General features: G+C 32.4%; 1 protein-coding gene across 1 annotated transcript in view; it reads right to left on the bottom strand.

The window, feature by feature from the left end:
* KIAA0825 (KIAA0825 ortholog) overlaps window positions 1–24,877 on the bottom strand; it is a 386,922-nt gene that overhangs the window by 309,400 nt on the left and 52,645 nt on the right. Inside the window, exons 4-5 of the mRNA XM_090276495.1 lie at window positions 24,223–24,385; window positions 20,636–21,305 (exon numbers count right to left, since the gene is read on the bottom strand). Of these exons, the coding sequence (XP_090132621.1) occupies window positions 20,636–21,305; window positions 24,223–24,385 (833 nt within the window). The remainder of the gene's footprint in view (window positions 1–20,635; window positions 21,306–24,222; window positions 24,386–24,877) is intronic.

Below are 24,877 nucleotides of genomic sequence, written 5' to 3' on the forward strand. Positions count from 1 at the left end.
CACAGTTCCGTTTCAGCTTGAACCCCCTGGAGAGGTCAGAAGAGCTCCCCTACCTCCCAGGATCACTTCCTCAGAACTCTGCAAGTGCTCATCTGCATAACTCCAGGCAGCCTTTCATATATTCATATTTTATTTCTCAGACTAGATGAGAAGGAAGGGTCTTCTACTTTTGAAATTCCCATTAGTCTTTGTACACTATTTTTAAATAGTGGAGGTTCAATTAATAAGTTGGTGACTACATTGTATCTGCAGATACTGATTTATTTCAAGGAAATGAAAAAAATAATTCAGTTAAGAAATAATTCATCAAAGTCCTGTCGTGTGTTAGGCAGTGGATTGGGTGCTGAGGAAATTACATAATACTTGCCCTTGAGGTGCTTAGAGTGCATAGGGGAGACAGACCCCTAATTAGATATTTTAATAGAATATGCTAAGAGCTTTGAGAAAGGCATATGGAGATGCTGTGGGAGTGTGGGATAGGGTCTCCAGCCCAGATAAAACTTCTGGAAGAGATGACACATGAGCTGTCATAAAGGATCCATGAAAATTAGGCTAAGGGGAAGAAGAGGGTAAGGAGATAGGAGAGAGCACAGCACTGAACTGACAAACTCTGTCAGTTCAATGTTATTATAGACTGAAAAATATGAGGTGGGGAGAGGCATGGGATGAGGCTGGAGAAGGCAGGTGCTAGGTGAAAGAAGGCTTGGTTTCTAATACTAAATAGCTGGGGTTTTATGCTGACAGTGATGAGGAGCCATTGAAGAGCTTTCAACAGGAGAGAGTGGTGTTTGCTTGGCAGATGTTTTAGAGAAAAATAAAAATAAGGGTAAGGAATTCAATTGTAAGACAAAACAAAACTTTTAACAGTCCAAATGAGAGGTGATAAAGACGTAAATTGGGCTTTGATGGCAGGATTAAAGAGGAGGAAATAGACTTAGAAATATTTAGGCAGTGAGGCAAAACAAATAATCTTGGTGATCATTTTGATCATGAGGAAGGGGGACAGACAGGAGGAATGACTCATAGTTTCGGCTTGAGGAATTATTAGTAGCACTAATTTGACCCGGGGAAGAGGAGCAGGGATCAGAGAAATAGTAGGCTCTGGTTTACCCAGCTGTGTTTGAAGTTGAGCATCTAAGGGACCGAGTGAGCAGGTATCTAGCTCTAGAAGCATGAAGCTCTGGGGTGGGACCAGTGCTGGAGCTAGATCCGGCAGCCAGTCACATACAGAGTTGGCCAGTCATAAGGAAATACAAGAGATCACCAGATACATCTATTATTTTAATTTAGTCTCATTTCATGACTATTATTTAATTTGAAAAAAGTTACTATAGCACTTCCAGGGAATATTATATGGAGCATTTTAAAGATAAAATGAAATAGTCAATGAGAAATTGATTTAAAAATAACAGATACACAGCCCTTTATCATAAAGTGGTGTTTAGGAGCACCGCATTAATATATGATGGCAAGTCACCTTGTCAATTCAATGTTATATACCTGTATGTATATATGTATGTGTGTTTGTGTGTGTGTGTGTGTGTATATATATATATATATATATATATATATATATATATTTCAACTAATACAACAAAGTGCTTAGTTTGTGTCAGACACTATGCATAATATCAATATTAATAGTTAGATACTATGAGGAAGGCTTTATTATCAGTTCCATCTTATAGATTGAATAACTGACACTCACAGAAGACAAGCAACCTGTCCAAGTCCACACAGCTGCGCAATGGTGAAGCTGGACTGGAAAGCCAAGTCTGTCTGGCTCCAAAGCTCCAAAGCTCCAAGACATTGAGCATTAAGTTCCTCTCCTTCACCCAATCCCGTTGCCCCCACACCTTTTTTTTCCATAATGAGAGGCTATCTGACAAGAAAGCAATAACCTTGATAATCCAGGAGGAGGCAGGCAAGTACAGAAATTTTAACACTTAGAAAAAAAATCATAACAAAATTGATGTCTAAATGAATACATGCATCAATCTAGATATTTATACTTCTGGATATTTGTATTTAGAAACCAGGAGTATATTGGTTTTAGAGGGCAATTTTAATTTACATATCAAGATTTAAATTAGCTTCCTCTTTGACTCAGGAATATCACTTCTAGGTATAATACTTCAAAGATACTAATATGAACATACAAAGAAAAGAAACTGTGAAAGTTCTAATACCTATCAACAGGAGTTAGTTAATTAAATAATGATATAATCATACAATAGCCCGTAAAAAGAATAATACATACCATTTTGTACACATTGGCACAAAAGAGGTGCATGATATGTTAAGTTTTTTAAAGTTGCAGAGGAATTTGTAGAATGTAAATATATAGTACATTCACATGCATAAGTATGGAAGGGTACAAGCCAAATCGTTAATAGGGATTTAGGGTGCAACAATTAAGTGTACAGAGGTGAAAGAGACCTAACAATTTTTACTTTATACACTTAAAACGTGTACCCACACACACATTTCTGTATAACAGGGAGCATGTATTCCTTCTGGGAAGAAAAAAAATTAAGATTTTTCTAAATCCAGTGAGTCAACAATCTGATAAAATCAATTTAAATTTAACCTTATGCAAATAAATTATGCTACATCTATATTATGGAATATCATGGCGCTGCTGAAAAGAATGTCAGACCAGATTGCACTGACATGGGAGGAGGTCATGAAATATTAATGAAAAAAACACATTGCAGAACAATATGTCTAGTCTGATCTCATTTTTCTAAAATACAGATTTATATATTAATTCTTACATGTGCATCACAAAATTCTAGAATATTCAACAAAGTATAAATAAGATTGGTATTCTTGGGGACTGGAAGTGGAGGGAAGAAAATGTGAGGACTTTACTTTCTTCTTAACATGTATTTGATGTTTTAAGTTTTATAATGAAATATATTACTGATAATTTTTTAAGTAATAAAATCATTCTTAACAAAATATACTTCTAGCAGTAGGTCATTTTATTTATATTTTATTCCAGGTCTTAAATATTTGATATCATAAAATCTACAAAGGTGTTCCAGAAAAAATTTCAGACTCATAATGTTTATGAAATCTATAATTTAAAAGGTAAAATTACTATATTTAAAATCCTAGTTTTTCTTTCTTCTCATTCCCAATGTAAAAATGGCTGTCTTCACATAATTTCCTAAATGAGTTTCCCATAACATTTTCATGAATAATCTAAACAATCTCAACTTTATAAATTCTTTCCCCCTTGTTAATGTGAGGAAACACATTCAGGGCTTTCATAAAGCTTCCATTTTTCACAAATCTGTATTACTTCTGAAACAAACAAAACAATTCTGGGCTCTAGAAGTGCTCCTGATGTTCATTTTAGAAGTGGAGCTGCCTCCCCTCTCTGTTCTAGCTCTTTCCACAGCCATCACACTCCATTATGTGACAATCTCACCCCTTGCTTCTAAGCTCCTACTCATGCCTTCTTGATTATCTTTAGAGAAATTCAATTCAGGAACCTCTCTGATTTCTCCTAAGGGTTCAGAAGGAAAGTCCTGCCCCTTGAGAAGCAAATATAGGTATCTTCCTAATGAGGAAGAGTCCACTCTGATTTTTCCAACCTTTGGCATCTTGCAGGTATGTAGACATCTCAGAGCCAGACGTCCTCACCATTAATTCAAAGTGGTAGAGCCCTGCAAGGGAATGTTGTGGGAGGTGCTTATGATTTCAGCCTGTGCACCAAGGATTATAATCATAAACATGTACCTGTAATTCAAAGCAGCCTAAGGGAGAAAGAGACTCAATTATATCAGCTTTCAAATTGCTCTAATTTTAAAAAATGATATAGAGAGAATATTAGCACACCCTTAAGATCTCTTAAATAAGGCATTTCTTGATAAGATCATATTTCTCCAGGTGTTAGAAATATCAGAGAAGGAGTAAACTTGAACAATAAATGGGAATTTCATATAAGGCTAAAATAAAGGTTGCCCTGTGGTCCTTGTCTCAAAAGCATAGAGGAACAATGAATAATATACTGGAGTGAAAGCTGTAAAGGTCCTCTCTTTAATCACTGGTGGAGTTTGCTTTCTCTCATACCAAGCAAACATGATTGGACAGTGGCCATTTTATAGTTGTTTGGAGAGCCAAGACTTCCAGGATGCCAAAGTGAGCCTTAGATGCTTGCAATTCACTGAAAGTTAGGCTAGATGTGACAAACTGGGAAGCAGCTGTGTCTCTGTTTTTATCACAAAGTGGCACGAGTGATTCCAACGTGGTATTAGATGAACAATCTTATTTGTGTGAGTGATTCAAGACGAAGACCAGATTTTATAAATTCTAACTACTGAGAAAAAAGTACAACTCTGTTTTTTTCTTGAGAAAACACTAGAATTCTCATATTAATTATAAAATCAAAGTTACACTTAAAATTATGTCCATGTGATATTAAAAAGTAATCTAAGTACTCAACCGTTTATTTCATGGAGACACCAACTTAAAATATCTCAAAAGCCAATTTTCAAGATCAAACCTAAGTTACGGTATAATAACTAAGCATGAAATGTATTAGCTCTACCATATCACCAATAAAGATTAAATGCCCCAAACTGTGTAAACATAGATAACTAAGCAATTTTATTTGATGATTATGAAAGCTGATTACATGCAAATTCTTTTAAAGTTAATATAAAGAGGGTTACATCTATCATTTTTTTCAAAGATCTATGATAAATAAAATACATGAAAATAAAACTATCACTGAATAGAGACTTCAAGTTCTTAAAGGAAAAGGTCCAATTAATGATAAACATACATGTAAATAATCATACATAGAATAAATTCTAAAATAATTTAGCAGAAAATTCAAACTTTATTACAAGTTAAGATTTCAGTACAGAACTTTGCTATGGTATTGAGTAACCTCACGGCATTTAATATTACTTTCCAGGGTTTGAAAAATACAGTTAGTTATCAGCAATCAATTTGGTGACTCCATTGTCCCAAGACAGCATTTGCTATCAGTGGGAAAACACTGCTTATGCTCTAACTACTATTGGACACTTCATAACCTACTAATTAGCACTTAATTTTCCTTTTGTTTGGGGAATGATTATTGCCTTCACCTAATACAACAAAGCACTACCTTTAACAATCAATTTTTAAAAATTAGCTAATGATCCATAGACAACACTCATCGCTTCATGAGTGCCTTAAATATTCCATTAGGACATAATAACCATTACAATTTTCAAGCTCTGCTAGAGATAGTAAATCCTATCATAAATGCAGAATAGCCACTCTGATTATTTTAGGAACTATAAAACTTTGAACATTTTGACCTTTGGGATGAAAATTTCTATCAACAGTTTTAAACTTGCACATTAAAAGATTAAGGCATGACAAAATATTTAACATGATAGTAAAAGTTATTAATTTATATCAAGTAGGTTTTAAAGAGGTAAAGCACAAACTTTTATATTCTTTAAACTATAGAGAGATATTTGGTAACATGTGACCATTATTCTCGATAAAGAAACTATAAAAGGTGAAAGCTAACTTCTAAATTCTGTCTGTGGTTTCCAACAGCAAACTCTAATTTGGAGACAATTTTTCTATTAAAATAGGATGTAATAGTGTTCAATATTATTTCAATTTTATTGAATCATGCAAATGTCATAAGGTCTCTATCTTAGGACAGCATGTACACTTACTAAAGGCAACTCTTCTCGTCTAAGTCTAAACATATGCTGTACTTCATTCAAAGAAATGGTTCTGAAGTACAAATGTTTGAAATCTGGATTATAATTCAGATGATGATGAAAACACCAAAATCTAGATATTCTAAGTTATAACCATGAATTTACAATGTACATGTAATTTGTTTGCATGTGTATCACTATCAATTAATTACTATCATGCACAGTGACAGCATACCAAATAAATAAATATGCACAGTCAAGAAAAGAAGCCAAATACTTACTAGTTTCAAGAGGAGTTAAGAAAAATATTATTACTCAAATTTCCAAATTTTCATTTCTAATTAAATCTATTTAACAAAAAATATGAACTACCAAAATTGTGAACCAAAATGATTTAGATAAGTGAAACAGTAAAATGCCAAGAAAATTGAAAAAGTCATACCAAACACTTAGAGGTATAAATGAAAAAAAAAGAGAGAATATAAATTTTAACTAAGTGAACCAAATTTTGTGGTTTATGGTATTCTAATGAAAGATTCAAGAAATCATATATTGAGAAGTATTAATGGAAAAGCTCAATATTTAATGCTTATTATATAAGTAAAAAGAGAAGAAAACAAAATTATGTTTGGGTTAAGTGAGATCTGAAGTAGTTTTATAAAGTAAAAACAAGGCAACTTAGCAATTGTGTATGGGGAAATATTAAGGAGTAAATTATCAAAGCAGTACATGGGAAGATGCACGCATAAATCCCATTAGCAATAATGTGTTCATCTGATCTTGGTGATACTTTTAAGTGATGCCATAACTACAGTAACAATCCTGCATTTTTGACAGTATTCATCTATTCGGGTCCCCAAAGGCAGTGAACTTAAATGCAGCGTTATTCTTTCTTTTGCATTTACTAACGATATATTTAGTTTTATAGGCACTAGTCAAAGATAGACCCTTTTTGTTAGGTCTCACTGTGGTGTGTAATTTTTTAAAATAACTGTATGTTTGAAATAATTAGTATTGCTAGATATAATCACTAACTTCCTAAAACTGAAAAAGTAAACAATATTTCTGCATAGCAGCTGTAATATACAATATTGCACGAAACTATATTACAAACAGTGCCGGCAGTTTTCTATACACAGTACTTAACATAATTACAAAAAATCATCTTCATTACTGCTTGCTAGCATTTTTAAAAGTTTAATTTGGATAGGTTACAAAATACATTCAAATCACACAGATATAATTACTATAAACCTAAGAAGCTATAAAATGTTCCAAACCAAATCCCTTTGACCTGTTAATATCTATTTCTTGTTAATATAAGGCAAACATTGTTTATAGTGTACATTTGTTAAAGAATATAAAAAAGGAGGGGGTAAGAAAATCCCTAAACAGTTATTATTGATTCCACCATTTACTGATTGAGAGTTAAGTGCTGTTTACAAAACAGAACAGATGCAGATGCTGACAAAAAGGTAAACAATTGTTGCATGGCTTCCTGCCAGATTCTGAACCGATATATTAAACTCCAAGTGAAGCACATTTCCCCTATGGATTGCACTTATTGCCACTTCATTTCCTGTGTGCTCCGTCTCTCTATTGCAGTGGCTGGCACTAAGCTATTTCCAGTTCTTTGCTGACCCCTGAGGCCTGCTGCTACCACACACAACCATTAGAGAAGGGAATTGCATGTGTCTGACACGGCCTGAAACCAATTATTTGATATTTTCTTCAGAATGATGCCCAACTCTGTTGGGAATGAGCAATCATGAAATAATTTACCTCCTGATTTAATTTTTTCCTGCACAAATTAGTTGTAGGCTGAGCTGGCTATACACAGATGCCTGTGACATGGCTCTGTCTTATCAAGATGATACTTGAAATGAAGCAGTGGTGTCTGAATTGAATAGGTTGGGGAATCCTGCTTTAAAGAGGCATTGACAAGTTTATCAGATATACTGATCACATGTACTCTCTGTTGATTGAAAATGACAGAACCTTAAAGAACTATTAGGATAGCAGAGAAAACCACAAGGATCCAAACCTTATCATGGTATGTAATGTTTTCAAACATGTTTGATTTCTGGTTTCCTTTTTGTGGCCCAGAAATCTTGACACATGATCAAAATTTAACAAAAAACAAATTCACATTGATTCATGACTTAGTAACCCTCATTAAATTTTGTAATTTAGTAATTCTGTTTTCAGAGATAGTCATAAATGTCAAGAAAGTATGGTTTTCTATAACTCAAATCCCCACAAGTACTTTATATGTTGTTCTCTGTATGTCACAGAAATAAGAGAAAACACAAGATTATCACTCATCAACAAACATAGAAAGCTTGTATAAATTTGCATATGTTTCATCCAAATAATGAAATATTAAAGCCAACTGCTCAAGCGCAATAAAGACAACACAAGTCTCTTTAGAAGGACTGGCTAAACATAGACGTCAACCAAATCTGTGCAGTAATTTCTTGTCTATAAAGTCAAGCAAGATTCTTCTCATTTTTGCATATTAATTTCACATCAGATCTTAGCTATTAAATCTTAAAAGGGCTGTGATTGCCATATTTCCCTATTTCTCTTCAGGGTCCAGGCTCCAACAACTAGACCAATGTACCAATAACCATGAATTTTATGGTTTTTGTAACCACAACTAAGAAAAACAATAAGAAAAAAATGTTCATTAAAAGTACACCCTCTTCAAATAGCTGAAGGATTATGATTTTACTGTGCTACAAAGGAAACAAACAAAAATAACAACAACAAAAAGAACATTAAAATTATGATTATAATTGATTTCAGTAACAGGAAGGGACTATAAAACAATTTTATAATATAACTTTCTCTGATAAGAATCATCATAAAATCTGGAGGTAATTTCAACTCTTTTCAGAAAAGGTTATTTCTTAAACCTTTGTGTCTACTCCAGTAATTATTATAATTAGCACTGTTATTTTTTTGCTAGTAGAAATGCTAATAATGAATTTTAAACTTAATTTCTACCTTGGAGGGCAAACAATGATGCCAGTTATTCTAAAATCAGCTCAGTATATAAAGAAATCTTAAATATCAAAAATTCAAATTATTTAGTCTTTTATATTTCAAAGAATTTATAATTACAAAACCTTAAATTCTCATCTCTTGCTAGCTTTTACCTGCTACCTTTAGTACTTCCTATTGTTCTGTTATGCTAAACTAGTAATACAGCATACTACATTTATTTAAAGCAAGGGTTTTATGATTTTTTACTCAATACTGCAGAGAGATTTCTAAACCAGACATTGATCAGTTTTGCTTTAGATTAAGGCAATATACTTTACTTCATTTTCTTTTTTCTCTTTTTATTTTATCCTCACCCGAGGAATTTTTTTTTCATTGCTTTTTAGACAGGTGTGCAGGGGAGGGAGAGGAAGAGAAATATCAATGCAAGAGAGAAGCATTAATTGATTGCCTTCTGTTTGCACTCAGACCAGGGAACCCAAATGACTGGGCCAGGGATTTTACACGCCCTGACCTGGAACTGAACCTGCAATTTGGGTAGGTGCCCTGACTGGGAATTGAATCCACGGCCTTTCGGTACAGGACATCAGCTCCAACCAATTGAGTTACACTGGCCAGGGCTGAACTTCATTTTCAACAATTTTTCATTTTCTTACATGTGCAACTTTAGATTTTCATTCGGATAGTCTAACCATCAAAGTTCTTATAAATGTTTTAGAAACACTATAAGCAAATTAAAAGTATATGTATAAAGGAATAGGAATTCAATTTTAAGAAGGAAAGAAACAAAAGGATGTCTGACTGGAAATCCATTATGACTTTTAAAAATTTTATGCTAAGCTAAGAATCATTTTCTATTTCTACATGAGCTACCAAAATCCCTGTGCAGAAAGATCAGTCCATTCTCAGAAAATGCCACTTTAGATAAAGGATTTTAACAGTCTCAGGTACAAGAGACACAGAATTCCCAAGTTCAGAAATAACTGGTGGGAATATTAAATGACAACAACTTTGAGGCAAAAAGTGTTCTGTACTGAATATTTGATTTCACAGAAGCAACACTGATGGTTAAAGATTTTCATACTTACATATAAATGACGACAACGAAAATGTTCTAACATAATTACATTTTGAAGTTGATTTTCCCAATAAAGAACGTTGTAGTGCAGGATCAACCATTAAAATTCTCAGTCTCCAGTTAAAAAGACTCCATCTTTAAAGGAATCTTACCAATGTTTGTTTGCTTTGTAACATTTTCTTCTTGAATACTCATAAAAAATATGTTGGGTACTAAAAACTGAATAATAGTAAATAATCAGAAGCCAAATATTACATTTTCTGAGAACTTGAGAAAAAAGAACATGTCAAATACTATCCAACATTATAATAATATTGCACTGGAAAATAACCATATATTGAATAAGAATTTAGGATTCATGACATGCAAATATAAAAACCTAGAAATATTTTCATATAAAATAACAGAACTAAGAATTAGCATTTATTTTTATGTTCACAAATTCAAGATATAGAGTAACAAATAATTTTCACAGGGGAAAGCAGAATTCAGAAAAATTCTAGGAAGTTTCCATAGCAAGTTAGCAACTCACTTTCTAAAGAATATGAACTTCTGGCTTTCAGCAATCTCATGTATATTACTTGTTCATATTCTTTGTTCAATACAGAATAGTTGCAAAATAAATCTGTTCACTTTTAGAATAATTTTATTCTAAACTTTTCACTAACTTTTATAATTACTTTCATTGTGCTATTATTACTTATAGTTTTGGACAATTTCTTTCTCCAAATAAAAAATATCACTTTAAAAATCTCAGTATCTTAATCCCTTTTGTTATTTTTTCAGTTTTAAATATGTTATTGAATGGTTAATAAGGTATATAAATCTCAAACTTACCTATGACCCCTCAAGAGAAACCATTTTTATCTATCATCCTTGGTATTTGAATGTCATAATTAGAGGATGTAACTGGTAAAATATTCTTTCTACCCTTAGGAAGAACATACAGGTGTTCTAAGGAGGGAGGAAGTCAATAATTGAGTGCAATTCAGTATCAGCTAATTGTTGTTTATGGAAGCAAAAATATTATTCAAATTAAATTGTATTGACTTTTTCTCTTCCAAAATATACATTCCATCTTTCTTGCCCTACTGTCTTTAGAACAAAAAACCAGAGGCCTCATAATATTTAATGGTGAATAACCAGGTCAAAGAAATAGACTTCATTCAGCAGAAAACATGTTTTAGGTAAATAAAAACATGCACACATGCATATTACATATTAATACCTACTCAAGCACATAACACACACCCTCCTCTAATACACATGCACATTCATTTTTCTCATAGCTTTTAATCAAGTAAATAACTTTTCACAGACTATACAACCTTTAGTAGAAAGAACTTAAAAACACCATCAATTCCTAGGGAAAGAACATTCCAATGTTAGACTTTTTGCTTATTTTCTTATGAGGTGTTGAGGTAGAGTGGGAAGATATTTCTTTATTCTGTCTCAAATTTGATTTGTTAACCAGACAAAATGTCTTAGGTTTTTCACCCATAAAACAAGGAAGCATCTTGCAAACATAATGGTGTTACTAATCATAAAAAGAATCTGAAATCTAGCAATAATTGCATCAATTATGTCAATAACTGAGTTACTTTACCAAAAAAAGCTTAAATGTAAGCATCTTACTTGAATATCTAAAGAGTCTCCATCTACATACGTTTTTACAGTAAGTCAAATATTAATATATTATTTTCCTTTTTATGTATTAATATGTTATACTTGGATTTTGTTCTCTTTCAAATAATTCCCAAACAGAAAATCCAGTGATAGCTTTGCACTCTTTTACAATTCCTTCCAAAATTCAGGTTTATTTAATTTTATATGCAGGGGTGGGGGAAATATATATATTACAATTCCAGAAAGTCATCACAAAAATCAGGATCTGTGGCTAAAATGAGAATTACTCTTCAAACTACAAAAGGATTCTTTATCTTACAAGTGAATTTATTTAGCAAAAGATAGTCACAGTAGTAAGCTTGGTCATAATTCAGGAAAGGATTTGAACCCCGGTGGAGGTACTTCGTAGCTGTGGGACTTTGGCCAAGCTGCTTGTCTGACCTCAGTTTCTGTATCTAGAAAATAGGGTAATATCCAACTTTTGAATGATGTGGCAAGAATCAAATGGTATACCAGTATATAGTGCTTAGCATGGTGCATGACGAATGAAAGGTACCTAAAAACAATATCTATTATATAAATGACTTTACATACTGATACACAGATAAGGAAAAATGATGAATGGGAAAATATTAACAAAAAATTAATGTTTAATTCATGTTTTAAGTAGCACATCTTGCAAAGTATGTACTTTATTCAAGTATTTCCTGCAAAATAAAACCCAAGCTACTTGTGCCTTATCAAAACTCAAGAATCAGAATGGCTGGGAATGACTTTTAATACAAAACATTGCCTTAAATGGCATGAAAAATGTGTCCTGTCCTGCTTACTATAAAAAAGATAAAATAAAAATGAATAATTCTAACTTTTCCACTCACCTCAATGGCTCACCGTGTGCACTTCTACCGTGGAAAGATGGACAGTACGGAAAGGAATCAGACTGAAATGGAGAATACCCTCCTAGCTCAAACAAAGGAAAGACGAGCCCCCTTCTCTCTGCTGAGGGCATGATGGTCCTAGCATACTCTGAGAGAAACCTCAAGAAGGCACTGAACATGCCATGTAACAGAACTGGTAGGAGGAATGGCTTAAGCATCAGTTATGTCAAAATCCAAATCACTTTTGACTTTCTTTACATACTAAAAAAGAAAAAAATAAATAAATAAAACCAAAACCTAAAATTATTTTCAAATGTTTAACATATATAATTGTTTCATTACAATATGGCTTGTGAGATTTTTATCCACAGACTCTTAGGGTAATGTCAATTCTCCATGCTTTATAGGTCCAATTCTGAGTCTTTCCTTTTGTATTCACACAGGGATTTGTATGGATCCAGAGATGCTTTTGGGGAAAAAGTATTGTTCATGCCTGCTGTCTACAGCCTTGCGGAAATGAGCTGGTTCTTCCCCAGGCCAAAACACAAGTTATTATTAAATCCCTGCCTTGCATGCCAGAAAAAAGGCCTATGGATTTCTTTTCAATCAACAATACAGAATAATAATTGCCTTTCCAGTTCTTGCCTGTGATCTTAATTTTTAATTATCTGATTAAAAATGCTCCTGCAAAATATTATAAATAACAATTGAAACTAAAAATAAAACAGAACAAAACATTTGGTTGTGGAATCAAAGGGGAAATGCCAAAAAGAACTGCTAGGAATAGCTTCAGATATAAGCTGAAAGGAGAGACTCAACTTCTTGTTTTTGTTTAATTACCCACCTCCCTCCTCACAGCCCCTACCCTCATAAAAAAAATGCAACCACAGGAGGTGGGCAGTTTCAATATTATTTTTAAGTTTCACTTGGGGAAGAAAATCACACAGATAAAGTCTAAAGAAGGCATTTTTATCTGCCACTGAAGCATACAAAGCCACATGCTAAGCCAGTTAATATATCTGTAATGTCAGCAGAAAAAATACATGTGGCAGTTTCCAATGGCAAATTGTAGGCATAAAATCTGGTGTGGAATGACTTCAATGCCACTTACAGAGTCAGAAAAAGTTTAAATTTAAAGTTCCTACTATAACCCTTTTATCTTATTAGAAAAAGTCCAAGAGATTAAATGACTTATCTGAGGTTACAAAACGAGGTGGGAAATTCAGGACCAGCACCCTTGATTCTCAGTCAATGCACTTTGTACTTTCTGCAAGTAAAGTAATTATAAACAGGAATGCACCAGTATTTTACTTAAAAATAGCAATTCTGATAAAGCAGTGAGGGCAGGGGGAAGCTAGCAACAATTAGTATTTTCAACAACGGTACAGCAAAAACCCTGAAACTATTATTATTTTAAAATAATTAATGATAACTGAATAAAGATATTAGTTTCATTAATTTTTTCCCCACTTACTGTTCTGTATTGAAATTCTAGCTTCTACTACTAGGAACAAGCATAATTTTCACCAGAGATCTAAAAGATATTGCTACTTCTGTCCCAGGAGCACAAAAGGGTGAAAAGATGTGGTGTCCTTCTAGTATGCCTGGTCTCTTCCGTAGCAATACTGATACAAATGCTCCTTTTTGCATGCATTTTGCATGCTGGCCTCAATATACCTCTTTATCTTTTCTTCAGATCATCACTCAGGTAGTCATAGCTACTTGAAGACAAGGAGAGAGATAGGGTGACTTTTGACTGGCCTACTTTCCAACTGTGATCTGTGTCTTCCTAATCAAGAGCAGCACTAGGATGGCTGGCAAGAATCAGCACCTTAAGAAGGAGGGCAGAATGGGAGCCAAGGAGGAGAGGTTGGCCCATTTTCTAAGAAAGATTGGTATGATGTGAAAGCACCAGCTATGCTCAATATAATATTGGAAAAACACTAGTTACAAGAACTCACGGAACCAAAATTGCATCTGATGGTCTCAAGGGTAGTGTTTTTGAACTGTGCCTAGCTGATCTACAGAATGATGAAGTTGCATTTAGAAAATTCAAACTATTACTGAGGATGTTCAGGGCAGAAACTGCATTATTTTCCATGACATGGATCTTATCCATAACAAAAAAGTGCTGCATGGTCAAAATCTGGCATACCATGAGTGAAGCTCATGTTGACATCAAGACTACTGATGATTATTTTGTCTATTCTTTGGCGGTTTTACTAAAAAAGGCAACAATCAAATTCAAACACCTCTAATGCTCAGCATCAACAGGTCCGCCAAATCCCGAAGATGATGGGGGAAATGATGACCTGAGACATACAGACAAATGACTTCTAAGACATGGACAATAAATTTACTTCAAATAGCATTGGAAAAGACATAGAAAGGCTTTCCAATTTATTTACCCGCTCTATGATGTCTTAGAACAACCAAAAATGCTGAAGGAGGACAAGTTTAAATAGGAAAGCTCATGGAGCTGCATGGTAGCAGTTGTGGAAAAGCTACTGGGAATGAGACAGGTCCTCAAGCTGAACGAACTGATGGGTACGAACCCCAGTCCAAGAATCTGTTTAAAACTCAGACTTTTAATGTTTACAAAGAAAAATCTTATTTATGATTAAAAGAGAAAAAATTTACCTTTATTTTGGTTTGAGGGCTTTCTTTACCCTTAAAGATCTTTTTATCCTCAGATAGATTCCATTTCCTCTCACCCCTGATCTTCCTTAAATAAAATAGCAAGGGCTGTGAAAGAAAAGGAGCTTCAGAGGCCACTCAGTAACAGCCTCTCTCCCACCCACTGCAGAATGTTAGACCTTCCAAATATTCAAAGGCCAAGTATCATATTCTTTCAAGTCTTTATCTTTCAAGCAAACAATAACTTCAAACAAAGTCAATAAAATGTACTGGGGACCATGAAATTTATCCTAATCACATCGTTTCATATTAAAATACAGGGGAGTTATTTAACTGGAATTTACTACACAGAAACAATACTCTCTTTTTAAAGCATTGAGAAATGTAACAATAACTTTTCTTAAATCTAAAGAAAATTTAACTTTAAAAGTTAAAGTAATTTGTTCAACTACCCACTGCAAATACAGACACAGAAGAATGCCACTATTCTCCTGAAACATAAATGACACGTATACATGTGTAAAAACGAATCTGACTTCCCAGATAACGACAGATCAGGTGATAGTCTAAGTGCTGAATGCATATTTCTAGCTTTTGGAAAGCTGTTTATTTTGACTTTAAAGCCGTATAAACAAAATTTAAAAAACATTGTAGCATAAACTTTAATAAAATGATAATTTTCCTGAACACTTATTAGAGAAACTATAATAATACAGGATTTTAAAAAAAGAGTTATTAAGAACATCTTGGTTCATAAAATCATTCTTGAAACTTTGTAAAAAGAGTGTATGTAAAAATAATGTTTTCTTCTAGGATAGATCACCAAGTCACAAAGATTCTCTAATATCCATATTACCAATATTTAATCATTTTCCTCAAATAACAAAATATACAAGCTAAACACTTCTAAATGTATTATAATACTAAAAGAGCACACACTCCCTCAAAATAAAACATTCCAATTCATATAAATGTAAAGGGGAAAAAAGGTTACTATACAAGGTCAAAATGTATCATTTAAATCAAGGGATAAGCTTATATGTAAATAAAATTGTCTGTCTGGTACTTTACCACAAGAAAATGGTTAGAGAAACTGTCACCATACTTTAAATGCATATATAGGAGAGCCTTAATCAACACCCAGCTACATGGTTACAGGTGAAACTCACTGTGGGTGCTCACGTGAACACTACTACCAGAAAGGACAATGGGTAAAATAAATTAGAATGGCATAAAAGCTGCATCTAGTCAGTTTCTGGGTTAATAAACACAAGCAAATCAAGAGTCATTAATGAATCATTGTCAAAAAAGAAAAGCAAACATACTGAATGAGGGTAGAACACGGAAATGTTAAAATCAAAAAAGGAAATGTGAATGTGCTAGGAAAAATTTTTTTTTGCTTATTATCATAGTACCTTGCACAGTTTTTGCCATGGAGTTTAGTAGCATATCAGATAATATACCAAATAACTGCAAACAGAGAAATCCTCTTTCTGTGGATTATTAGTTGTGTAGCCTTGGAAAATAGTTACCTTTATGAGCCTTGTTTTCTCATATTTAAAATATGAATAATACAAAGGGTTGCTCAGAAGGTTAAATGAACTCATATGTAAAGCCTTACACAAAATAATAAATAGTCATTGCTATTTTTGATGTTCAAATAATACTCTGTATATTTTATAACTATAAATGTAAACATGCATATGTTTATACTTATGTACAGGTAGATAATTTATAGGTAATTCAGGGAAGAACAATCAATTCTCAATTAACTAGAAAAATCAGGGTCAATTAAAAATTCAGGATGCCCAAATTGTCTAGCTCATTGAGAACATGGTAGATACATGCATAAACAGACAGGATATTAGCTCATTAAGATTAGTATACAAATTCTTTCAAAGAAATTGAAGAGGAGGAAACATTTCCAAACTCATTTTAAGAAGCCAGCATTACCCTGATACTAGAGCCAAATAAGGACACTTAAAAAAATAAATAAATAAAATAAAATTTAAAATTACAGACCACTAAAAAAAGAAAATTACAGAACATAGATGCAAAAATTCTCAACCAAATATTAGCAAACAGAATTCAACAGCGCATTAAAAGGATCATACACCATGTTCAAGAAGGATTTATCCCTGTGCAAGGATGGTTCAACATAAGCAGAGCAATAAATGTGATATAACACATTAATAGAATCAACGATAAAAATCATATGATCATCTCTATAGATGAATAAAAGTATTTGACAAATTTCAACATTCTTTCATGAAAAAAATTCTCAACAAAATGAATATAAAGAAATATGTCTCAACATAATGAAGGCCATACATGCCAAAATATAGAGACAACCTAAGTGTCTGTCTATAGATAAATTAATAAAGATGTGTGAAACACACACACACACACACACACACACACACACACACAAATATTATTCAGCCATGAGAAGGACACTGTGCCATTTGTAACAACATGGATGGAACCTGAAGGCATTATGCTGTGTGAAATAAGTCAGAGAAAGACAAATATTTATGATACCACTTATATGTGAAATAAAAGAACAAATAAACAAACTGCACTTGCAGAAACAGAAGGTATTAGGGTGGTTACCAGGGGGTGCGGGATGGGGGGAAAGAAGAAATGTTGGTTAAAGGGCATACATTTCCAGTTAGAAGATGAGTAAGTTCTGGAAAACAAATGTACTGAATTACAATAATAGTTATCAATAATACACTATATACTTGAAAGTTGTTAAGTAAATCTTAGAGGTTCTCCTCATCACTAAAAAATAATGCTAGTTATGTGATGTGATGGAAGTATTAGCTAATGCTACAGTGATACCCATTTCCCAGTATATGTGTATCAAATCAATACACTGTACATCTCAAACTTATACAATGTTAGATGTTAATTATATCTCAATAAACCTTGAAACAAAAAAGGCTAGCACACATACAAGGACTGCTTATGATATATCAATAGATCACAAAATAGGAGTTATAAGCAAAATCTTTCAAATGGCACTATGTAGTCTTCAAATGAAAAGAGTGTAGGATAGCTTAGAGAAAAGTAAACCAATGACTACATTAAAGTAGCGTTAGCATACTGGGTAGTGTTTTTAATGGAATGTGCTACAGTATTCCCTCACTTATTGCGGGTATTATGTTCTAGATGACCCTGCAAAGTAGGAACCTTACATTTATTCTACACTCTTAAACCTACATAACTTTAACAACATACATATACAGTACTGCAAAATCCCGCGATATAGCAAAAAATCCACGATAATTAAATATATTTTTAAAAATACCGCGATACGTGAGGCCATGATAAGTGAACCAGGATATAGAGGGACTACTGTATTTCCATCCTGGTCTTTAGGCAGTAGAACACTGTCATGAAGTCAGTCTCTGGAGTAAGACAGACCTGAGGCTGAAGCCTGGCTTCACTCTGGAGCCCTGAGTAAATTTCTTAATATCTCTATGCCTTAGTTTCCTCACTATACAATACAGATAATAAGTACCCATCTTGTTGGGTAGATGAGATAATAAAGGGTTAAATGAGATAATGTACATCCATGTCTGATCCAATAGATGTTAGCTATTGTAACTTAAGGAATGCCTTTCTATAGTTTCAGACAAAATATCGTAGACTTGGTCGGCATATAACATACAACCCGTTCAAACCAATATAAATGTTATTCAAATATGAATATAAATTATTGCATTTTCTATTTATAAATATGAATAAATTGTTATCATTTTGTTCACCTTAAACTGTATTTCTTTAACAAATAAAGTTTGGTCATTGGGGCAAATATTAGTCATGTCGATCAATTTGGAGCTGGTTTAGCCATAAATGCAGCTTTAGCAACAATGACTCATTTAGTTTTCTTTCCTTTAATGTGTCTAGCTTCGAACCTTAAATATGGTAGCTGCTAAATGACTTGCTTATATTCGGTGCCCCAAAGAGCTGAAATGAACCAATTTTCAGGTAGTCCACTCAAAAAAGTACTATTTAAAATTTCTTTTACAAATGACAAGTATTTCATTATACACTTTCAGAAAAGGTCCAATAGCACAATGGTTGCTATCATGGATCTTAGAGACATAAAGCCTCTGTATGAATCCTGCCTCTGTACAGGGTGATTGAGGGCAGGTTAATATAAGCTTCTTTCTTTGTTTATGAAATTAGAATAATAAGGAATGTGATGTATTTAGCACAGTGCCCAACATATGGAACTCATTCATGGAGCAAATGATTTATACCAAAGTTCAGATAAAGGAGCTGAGAAAGATCAGTGCACCTGGACTTGTGGAAAATGTATCAATTTTTGGTATTAAAGCTTACTGACACACATGGGTTTCTCTCACAAATGGGAAAACACCTCAATATCAGCCTTAATGACTCCATAGCAACTTATATTTTCAACCATATGGATCTTTTCTTCTGTTATAAACTTAGATTTAGCACATATAAAACTTTCACATTGAAAACACTTTATAAGTAAGCAGACTGTTTTAGATGATATGAACATTTTAGAAAATAAGTACACTCATGGAATGCATTAAAATTTGTTAGCAATTAAAATGAAAGTCTATTTGCTTTGAGCAAAATGGTACTGTTGCTAAATTAACCCACTTTGTGTTATGCCATAACCTAAAATTTGCTGATGCAGCTCTGTTCTGTAATGTGATACAGCTTCTGAAGGAAAATAAAAATTTTCATAGAAAACATGAAATCATTTAAAAAATTCATATATCAGAATAATTAGGCATTCTTGCATTTCACTAAGGAAGGTAAACAAAAATATAGTGAGCTATATAAATTTTCATAAAGTGATCATGAATTCAGATAACAATTTACCAATAATTTTCAAATACTTAAAAAACAAGTTTATGAACCTATTTAGAAATATACATAACTTTTACATAAAAGCATGACTAGTCATTGTTATCAAAATAATTATATTTTTTTACCTTGATTTTTCTCCACTGGTGAAAAATTTAAATGATGACAAGAAATAGTTTATTATACCACAATAGTTTCTCTTTTTTATCTTTTGAATAAAATCAGGTATTTTCAAATCATCTTTTATTTGTGTATATAGAAATAACATTAGAGGAACTTTATAAATCAACTATAGTTAAAATGCTAAGCCTCTATCACCAAATATAGTATAGAAATTTATAATTAATATTTCATAATAGTTCTTCATTGGAATTGTCTGACTGAAATATTACAATTTTAAACTTCCAATTTTAGTTAATGCAAATTTCAATAAATTTTCAACAATTCTTTTTCCCTAATAATACTTCAGCTTTGGAAGATAGAATAATTGGATACTTTTTCATTTTATATATATCTAAATATAATTGCATATACGTGTATGTTTTATTGTATATGTGTATCTATATATACACACACACATACAGTTTCACCAACTAATTTATGCGATCAAAAACCCTAAAACTCTTACTGGCAATATTTTGAACTTACATTTCCATTATCTTTAATAATTTAAATAACAGGAAAGAAGACTTCTACTATACTTACATAAAAGAAATGCATATGAGAAATATGTTCTCCAAAATTTCATAACATTTATTTTCCTATTTATTTTCAAGTTTGCAAGAAGGTTTAACCAAATAGAAAAAGGTTAGAAAATTCAAGCTATCAAATAGCTTAAGTTAAACCAAACAGAAATGTTAAAAATCACTAACCCAAAGCATGCACTGCTCCTCTATGCCTGCTGGAGCGCTTGCTTGTTTTAATCACACGAACAGCACTTTCTTTGAACTGCAGCTCACAAAAATTTGTAAGAAATTTTGCCATTTCTTCTGTAATAGTATGCAGGTAAGTTTCTTCAATGAATTTCATTGTTGAGGATGGAGCTAAAATTTCATGCAGTATGTTAAAATCCTCTTCTATCACTGAGTATAACTTAAGCATTGTACTTTGGTATCCATGAACCATCATGTCTAAATTCGATTCTCTGCTATAAGGAGGAAAGCAGTTCTGCAGGAGTTTAGCTAATAGTTTATTCTGTATGTTTTGATACTTGATTATAATTTCTGATTCTGGATAAAGAAACAAGAGTTTTTGTATGCACTCATTTTTCAACAAAATTTTTTGCTGCAAATTGTTTATTTCATTATGGCTTTGTAATTTGCTAACTAGGAAGCGTCGAAGATGGAGTCTTATATCATCCCATATAGACTTTACATCCATAGAGGAATGATCCTCAACAGAATGAAGAGAAGTCCTAGAAAGGAAGTGAAAAGATGTTCCACTCAGAGTTGATGGAAATGAGATAATGCTCTGGCAGGAGAGGTCCCAAAGTAAATCCAATATAATTTCTTCTTGATTTTGTTCATTCTTCAACAAATCTTGCTAATAAAAGGAAATTATGATGTTAGAAGTGTGATTGACTATAAGAGTAACAGAAAAATATTATTTCTAAAGTCATATAAAATTTCATAATAATTCATTTCAAATTAGAATACTCTCATGCTCTTCAAGATTATTCTTTGCATTTGTAATTTAATCAATTAAGATATTTTAGAATGTTAGCTTGTGATAAACTATATTTTCAATTAGATTTCCAGCCCTCATTGTTATCCAGCCCTTGATATAACTTAGGCAGTATAAAAACTGCAGCTTCAACATTCTAAATGAAAACCTATAGTAAGATATCAAATGAAATGTATTCCTAAGATAAGATAAATTCAAGATCATATCCTAATTAGGTCCTGGTAAATAATTTTCATGCCTAAGAGTATCCTTATTATTATAGAACCCCAAATGAATATAGAAAAAGGAGACCTTTAAATATAGTATATTTTTAGGGTTTACTAATAGCTGTCATCCTGAGAAATAAAACTTAACACATTTAAAGACTTTATCTTTCATTTAAATTCCTTTTTGAGTGCCATGTTAAGAAAGACTTGACTTTGGAAATTAATCTGAGAATATTTCAGTTCTCTCCAAAGAAATAACTAATTCAAAATGAGGAAACAATACTCTCAGAATCATTCCCCAAAAGATGATACGAAAGTATTCCTTTATACTTTCCATGCTGACAGAAAACAGTGGTAGGTGTAATTATGAATACTAAAGGGATAAAAAATTACTTTCTTTTTGGACTATGTACACATTCCCTTTACATGCTGACTTTCCTAATTATGTCTATTTCAGCTAATACTGCAATTAGTTTATATTCTCTAGGTAGCAACAAGCTGATTATAAGAAAAATGGAAGCAAGGTTCAAATGACACTAAATAAAGCTGGCATTGAAATTTTTTATTAACAAAGATACCACAGGTATTATGTGTGATTCAGAATTAGGAACAACTCCTAGGAAAATTTCAGAAATTTGCTTTAGATCATTGTAAGCACTGTAACGTCTAGTCTAGTCTAATATTCTATCTATAATAAGTAATACCCAATACTCAATACTTTATTATAGAAAAAGCACTTTTCCATACCGTTTCTGGCTTATTCATTCTGAAAACTCTGTGACATAGATATTTAAAAACCCAATCTACAGATAAGAACACTAAAGTACATGCTGAAGTTACTTTCCGAATGTCACATACAATAAAGTGTAGAACCCAGTGTGGATCCCCAGCTTCATTCTCCTAGTCCTCATTCAATCCACTACACTCTACAGAGCCACGAAGTACACTGGCCTTTCTGAAGCTTCTCTCTTTTCCATGTATTTAGTTCTTTTGATACTTCTAGAAAAGAAATGTCCTTAGAGTCCAGGACATCAGTATTATAGTAAATTATACAAAGCAAGTGAGTCATATTAGTGCCACAATCTTAGGTTTCTTTAAATCAGTCAATAATTATAAATATTTGATCCAGCAAAGTATAATAGACTACAGAGGTTTAAAGTATGTGTTTAGTCTGATTGCTTAAATTTCAAAAATAACTTCAGGATAATTGCCATAACGAAGACCTGTTTTTTATTTAAACAGCTATATAATTAATTAATAAATAGAAAATTTTCTATGGAAAAAATAGTTGTACGAAAAATGCTGTAGAGATTGACAATTTTATCATGTAAAAACTTGATAATAAGGTCATTTTAAACTGGATCTGTTTTAATAATGTGGTCTTTCCTCAAAATTACATGATCAATTATGTAAAAATAAACCCCTAGGTCTCAAATAAGCCTATCAGTCTAATGAATTTGAGCAAAACTAAGGGGGCCTTTGCCCTGCAGTGAATAGAGAATGACTTATGTGTGACAAATTAAAAGATAATTAAAAGCTTTTCCTTTTAATTAAATAAGAAAGCAGTATTACATCAATATTAATGAAATTCAATACACATGACCCTTAATAGAAATTAAAGGAATAACTATATCCATATTTATTCTTCAAGGCTCCACCTTCACAAGATAATGGGTGAGAGGATTTTCTTAAAAGAATAAGGCTTCAGGGCACATAGTCTTCCTTTCTCTTCCTTTCATTACTTTGTAAACATTAAAGAGACATCTGCAATAATAACAGCCAAAACTATTTTCATCTGATTCTGTCATCCTAAGCCATCTACAACCTCAAGATATTTTCCACATCTGCCTTAGTCAATGTTTGATGTTTAGACAAAAATTGTGTCCTCCCCTTTTTTCCTAAATTAAATCAAAACCATTGCTACAGAAATACTGCTTTGTAACACTTGTGCTGTTGCTTTGGGAAACTGTTTTTGCAAGTGAATCACCCTTGTAGATATTGGAGTAATAAAGTAAACAAAATTTCTTTAACATAGAGGGTAGTCAGTATCAAGAAATAACCAATGTAATAATTTTCTACCAATTAACAGTGGTTTAATATAAATTGCTGCCTTGATTGAAAAGAACTGGACATGCCTGCAGGTTGGGGATAAAGGGAATGATAGACAAGGCTCCTTAAGAGATAAAATCAATGGTGATCTTATTATGCTTAATAATGAGCACAGAGAGGAAATGAGTATTTGTGAAGGAACAGAAAATGTAATAAATATAAACTTTTTTGGTAGCCAATTGTGGTATATGTATACTTTATGATGTACAAATCACTCAGGAGTTATATTTAATCTCTATTTATATAAAACTTCATTATGTTGATAAACATAGAAAAAATAAAATCAAATAGTCCACTGGATTCCACTGGGGATACAGAAAGAACACAAAACACAAACCCCAACCCCAAGCTATGGCAGGCTAATATGATCACTAAAATAAATATTTACAAATAGAAATTAAGAGAATTGTATTCATTGTTCACCCATCCCACTTCACTATAAAGCAATTTGTTTTTTTTACCAGTGTTTTGAGGAATTCTATCAAATCTCCATGTGGAATAGAAGGTGACTTGGATGAATTATAGTTACTTAAAAATTCAAAACAGTCAGCTGTTGTTTGCAGCTGCACATCTGGACATTGTTTGTTAACTTCGGACTGTATTTCTTTAATGCAAAGTTCTAAGCTATAAAAAAAAAGAAAAGAAAAATTATTTTGGTAGGAAGTAGGTAATAGCTCCATTTCAATATCACAGGCCCTGAAATGTTTATATATGGTACCTGGTTGCATACAATTTACAAAATTATAAAAAACATTCATATGATATGCAAATAATAACAAAAATTCTATGTTTTCATTCATAATTGAAACTGAAAGTTAAAATTTTCTGGAAGTCTCATTTCAAATGCAATAGAGAAAATATAAGACATATAGCTACTCAGAGACAAATTAGGAATTATTTTGTATTAAACCAAAAATCAGGCATTGATGCAATGGGATAATGGTCTTCTTGATAAGCAGGTGCTAGAAGGCAGAGATAAAATACTTTTGATGACTAAACACCAGAAATGTACAATATCTACCAATAGGCAAATGACTATATAAAATTATGGAAATTTTCAATAAATGGAGTATTAAGTGACAAAGCAGATACAATGAGCTTATAATTTTAAAAGTT

This window comes from Furipterus horrens, unplaced genomic scaffold, assembly GCF_987537825.1.
Source record: "Furipterus horrens unplaced genomic scaffold, mFurHor1.1.pri manual_scaffold_5, whole genome shotgun sequence".
NCBI classification, from domain to species: Eukaryota; Metazoa; Chordata; class Mammalia; order Chiroptera; family Furipteridae; genus Furipterus; species Furipterus horrens.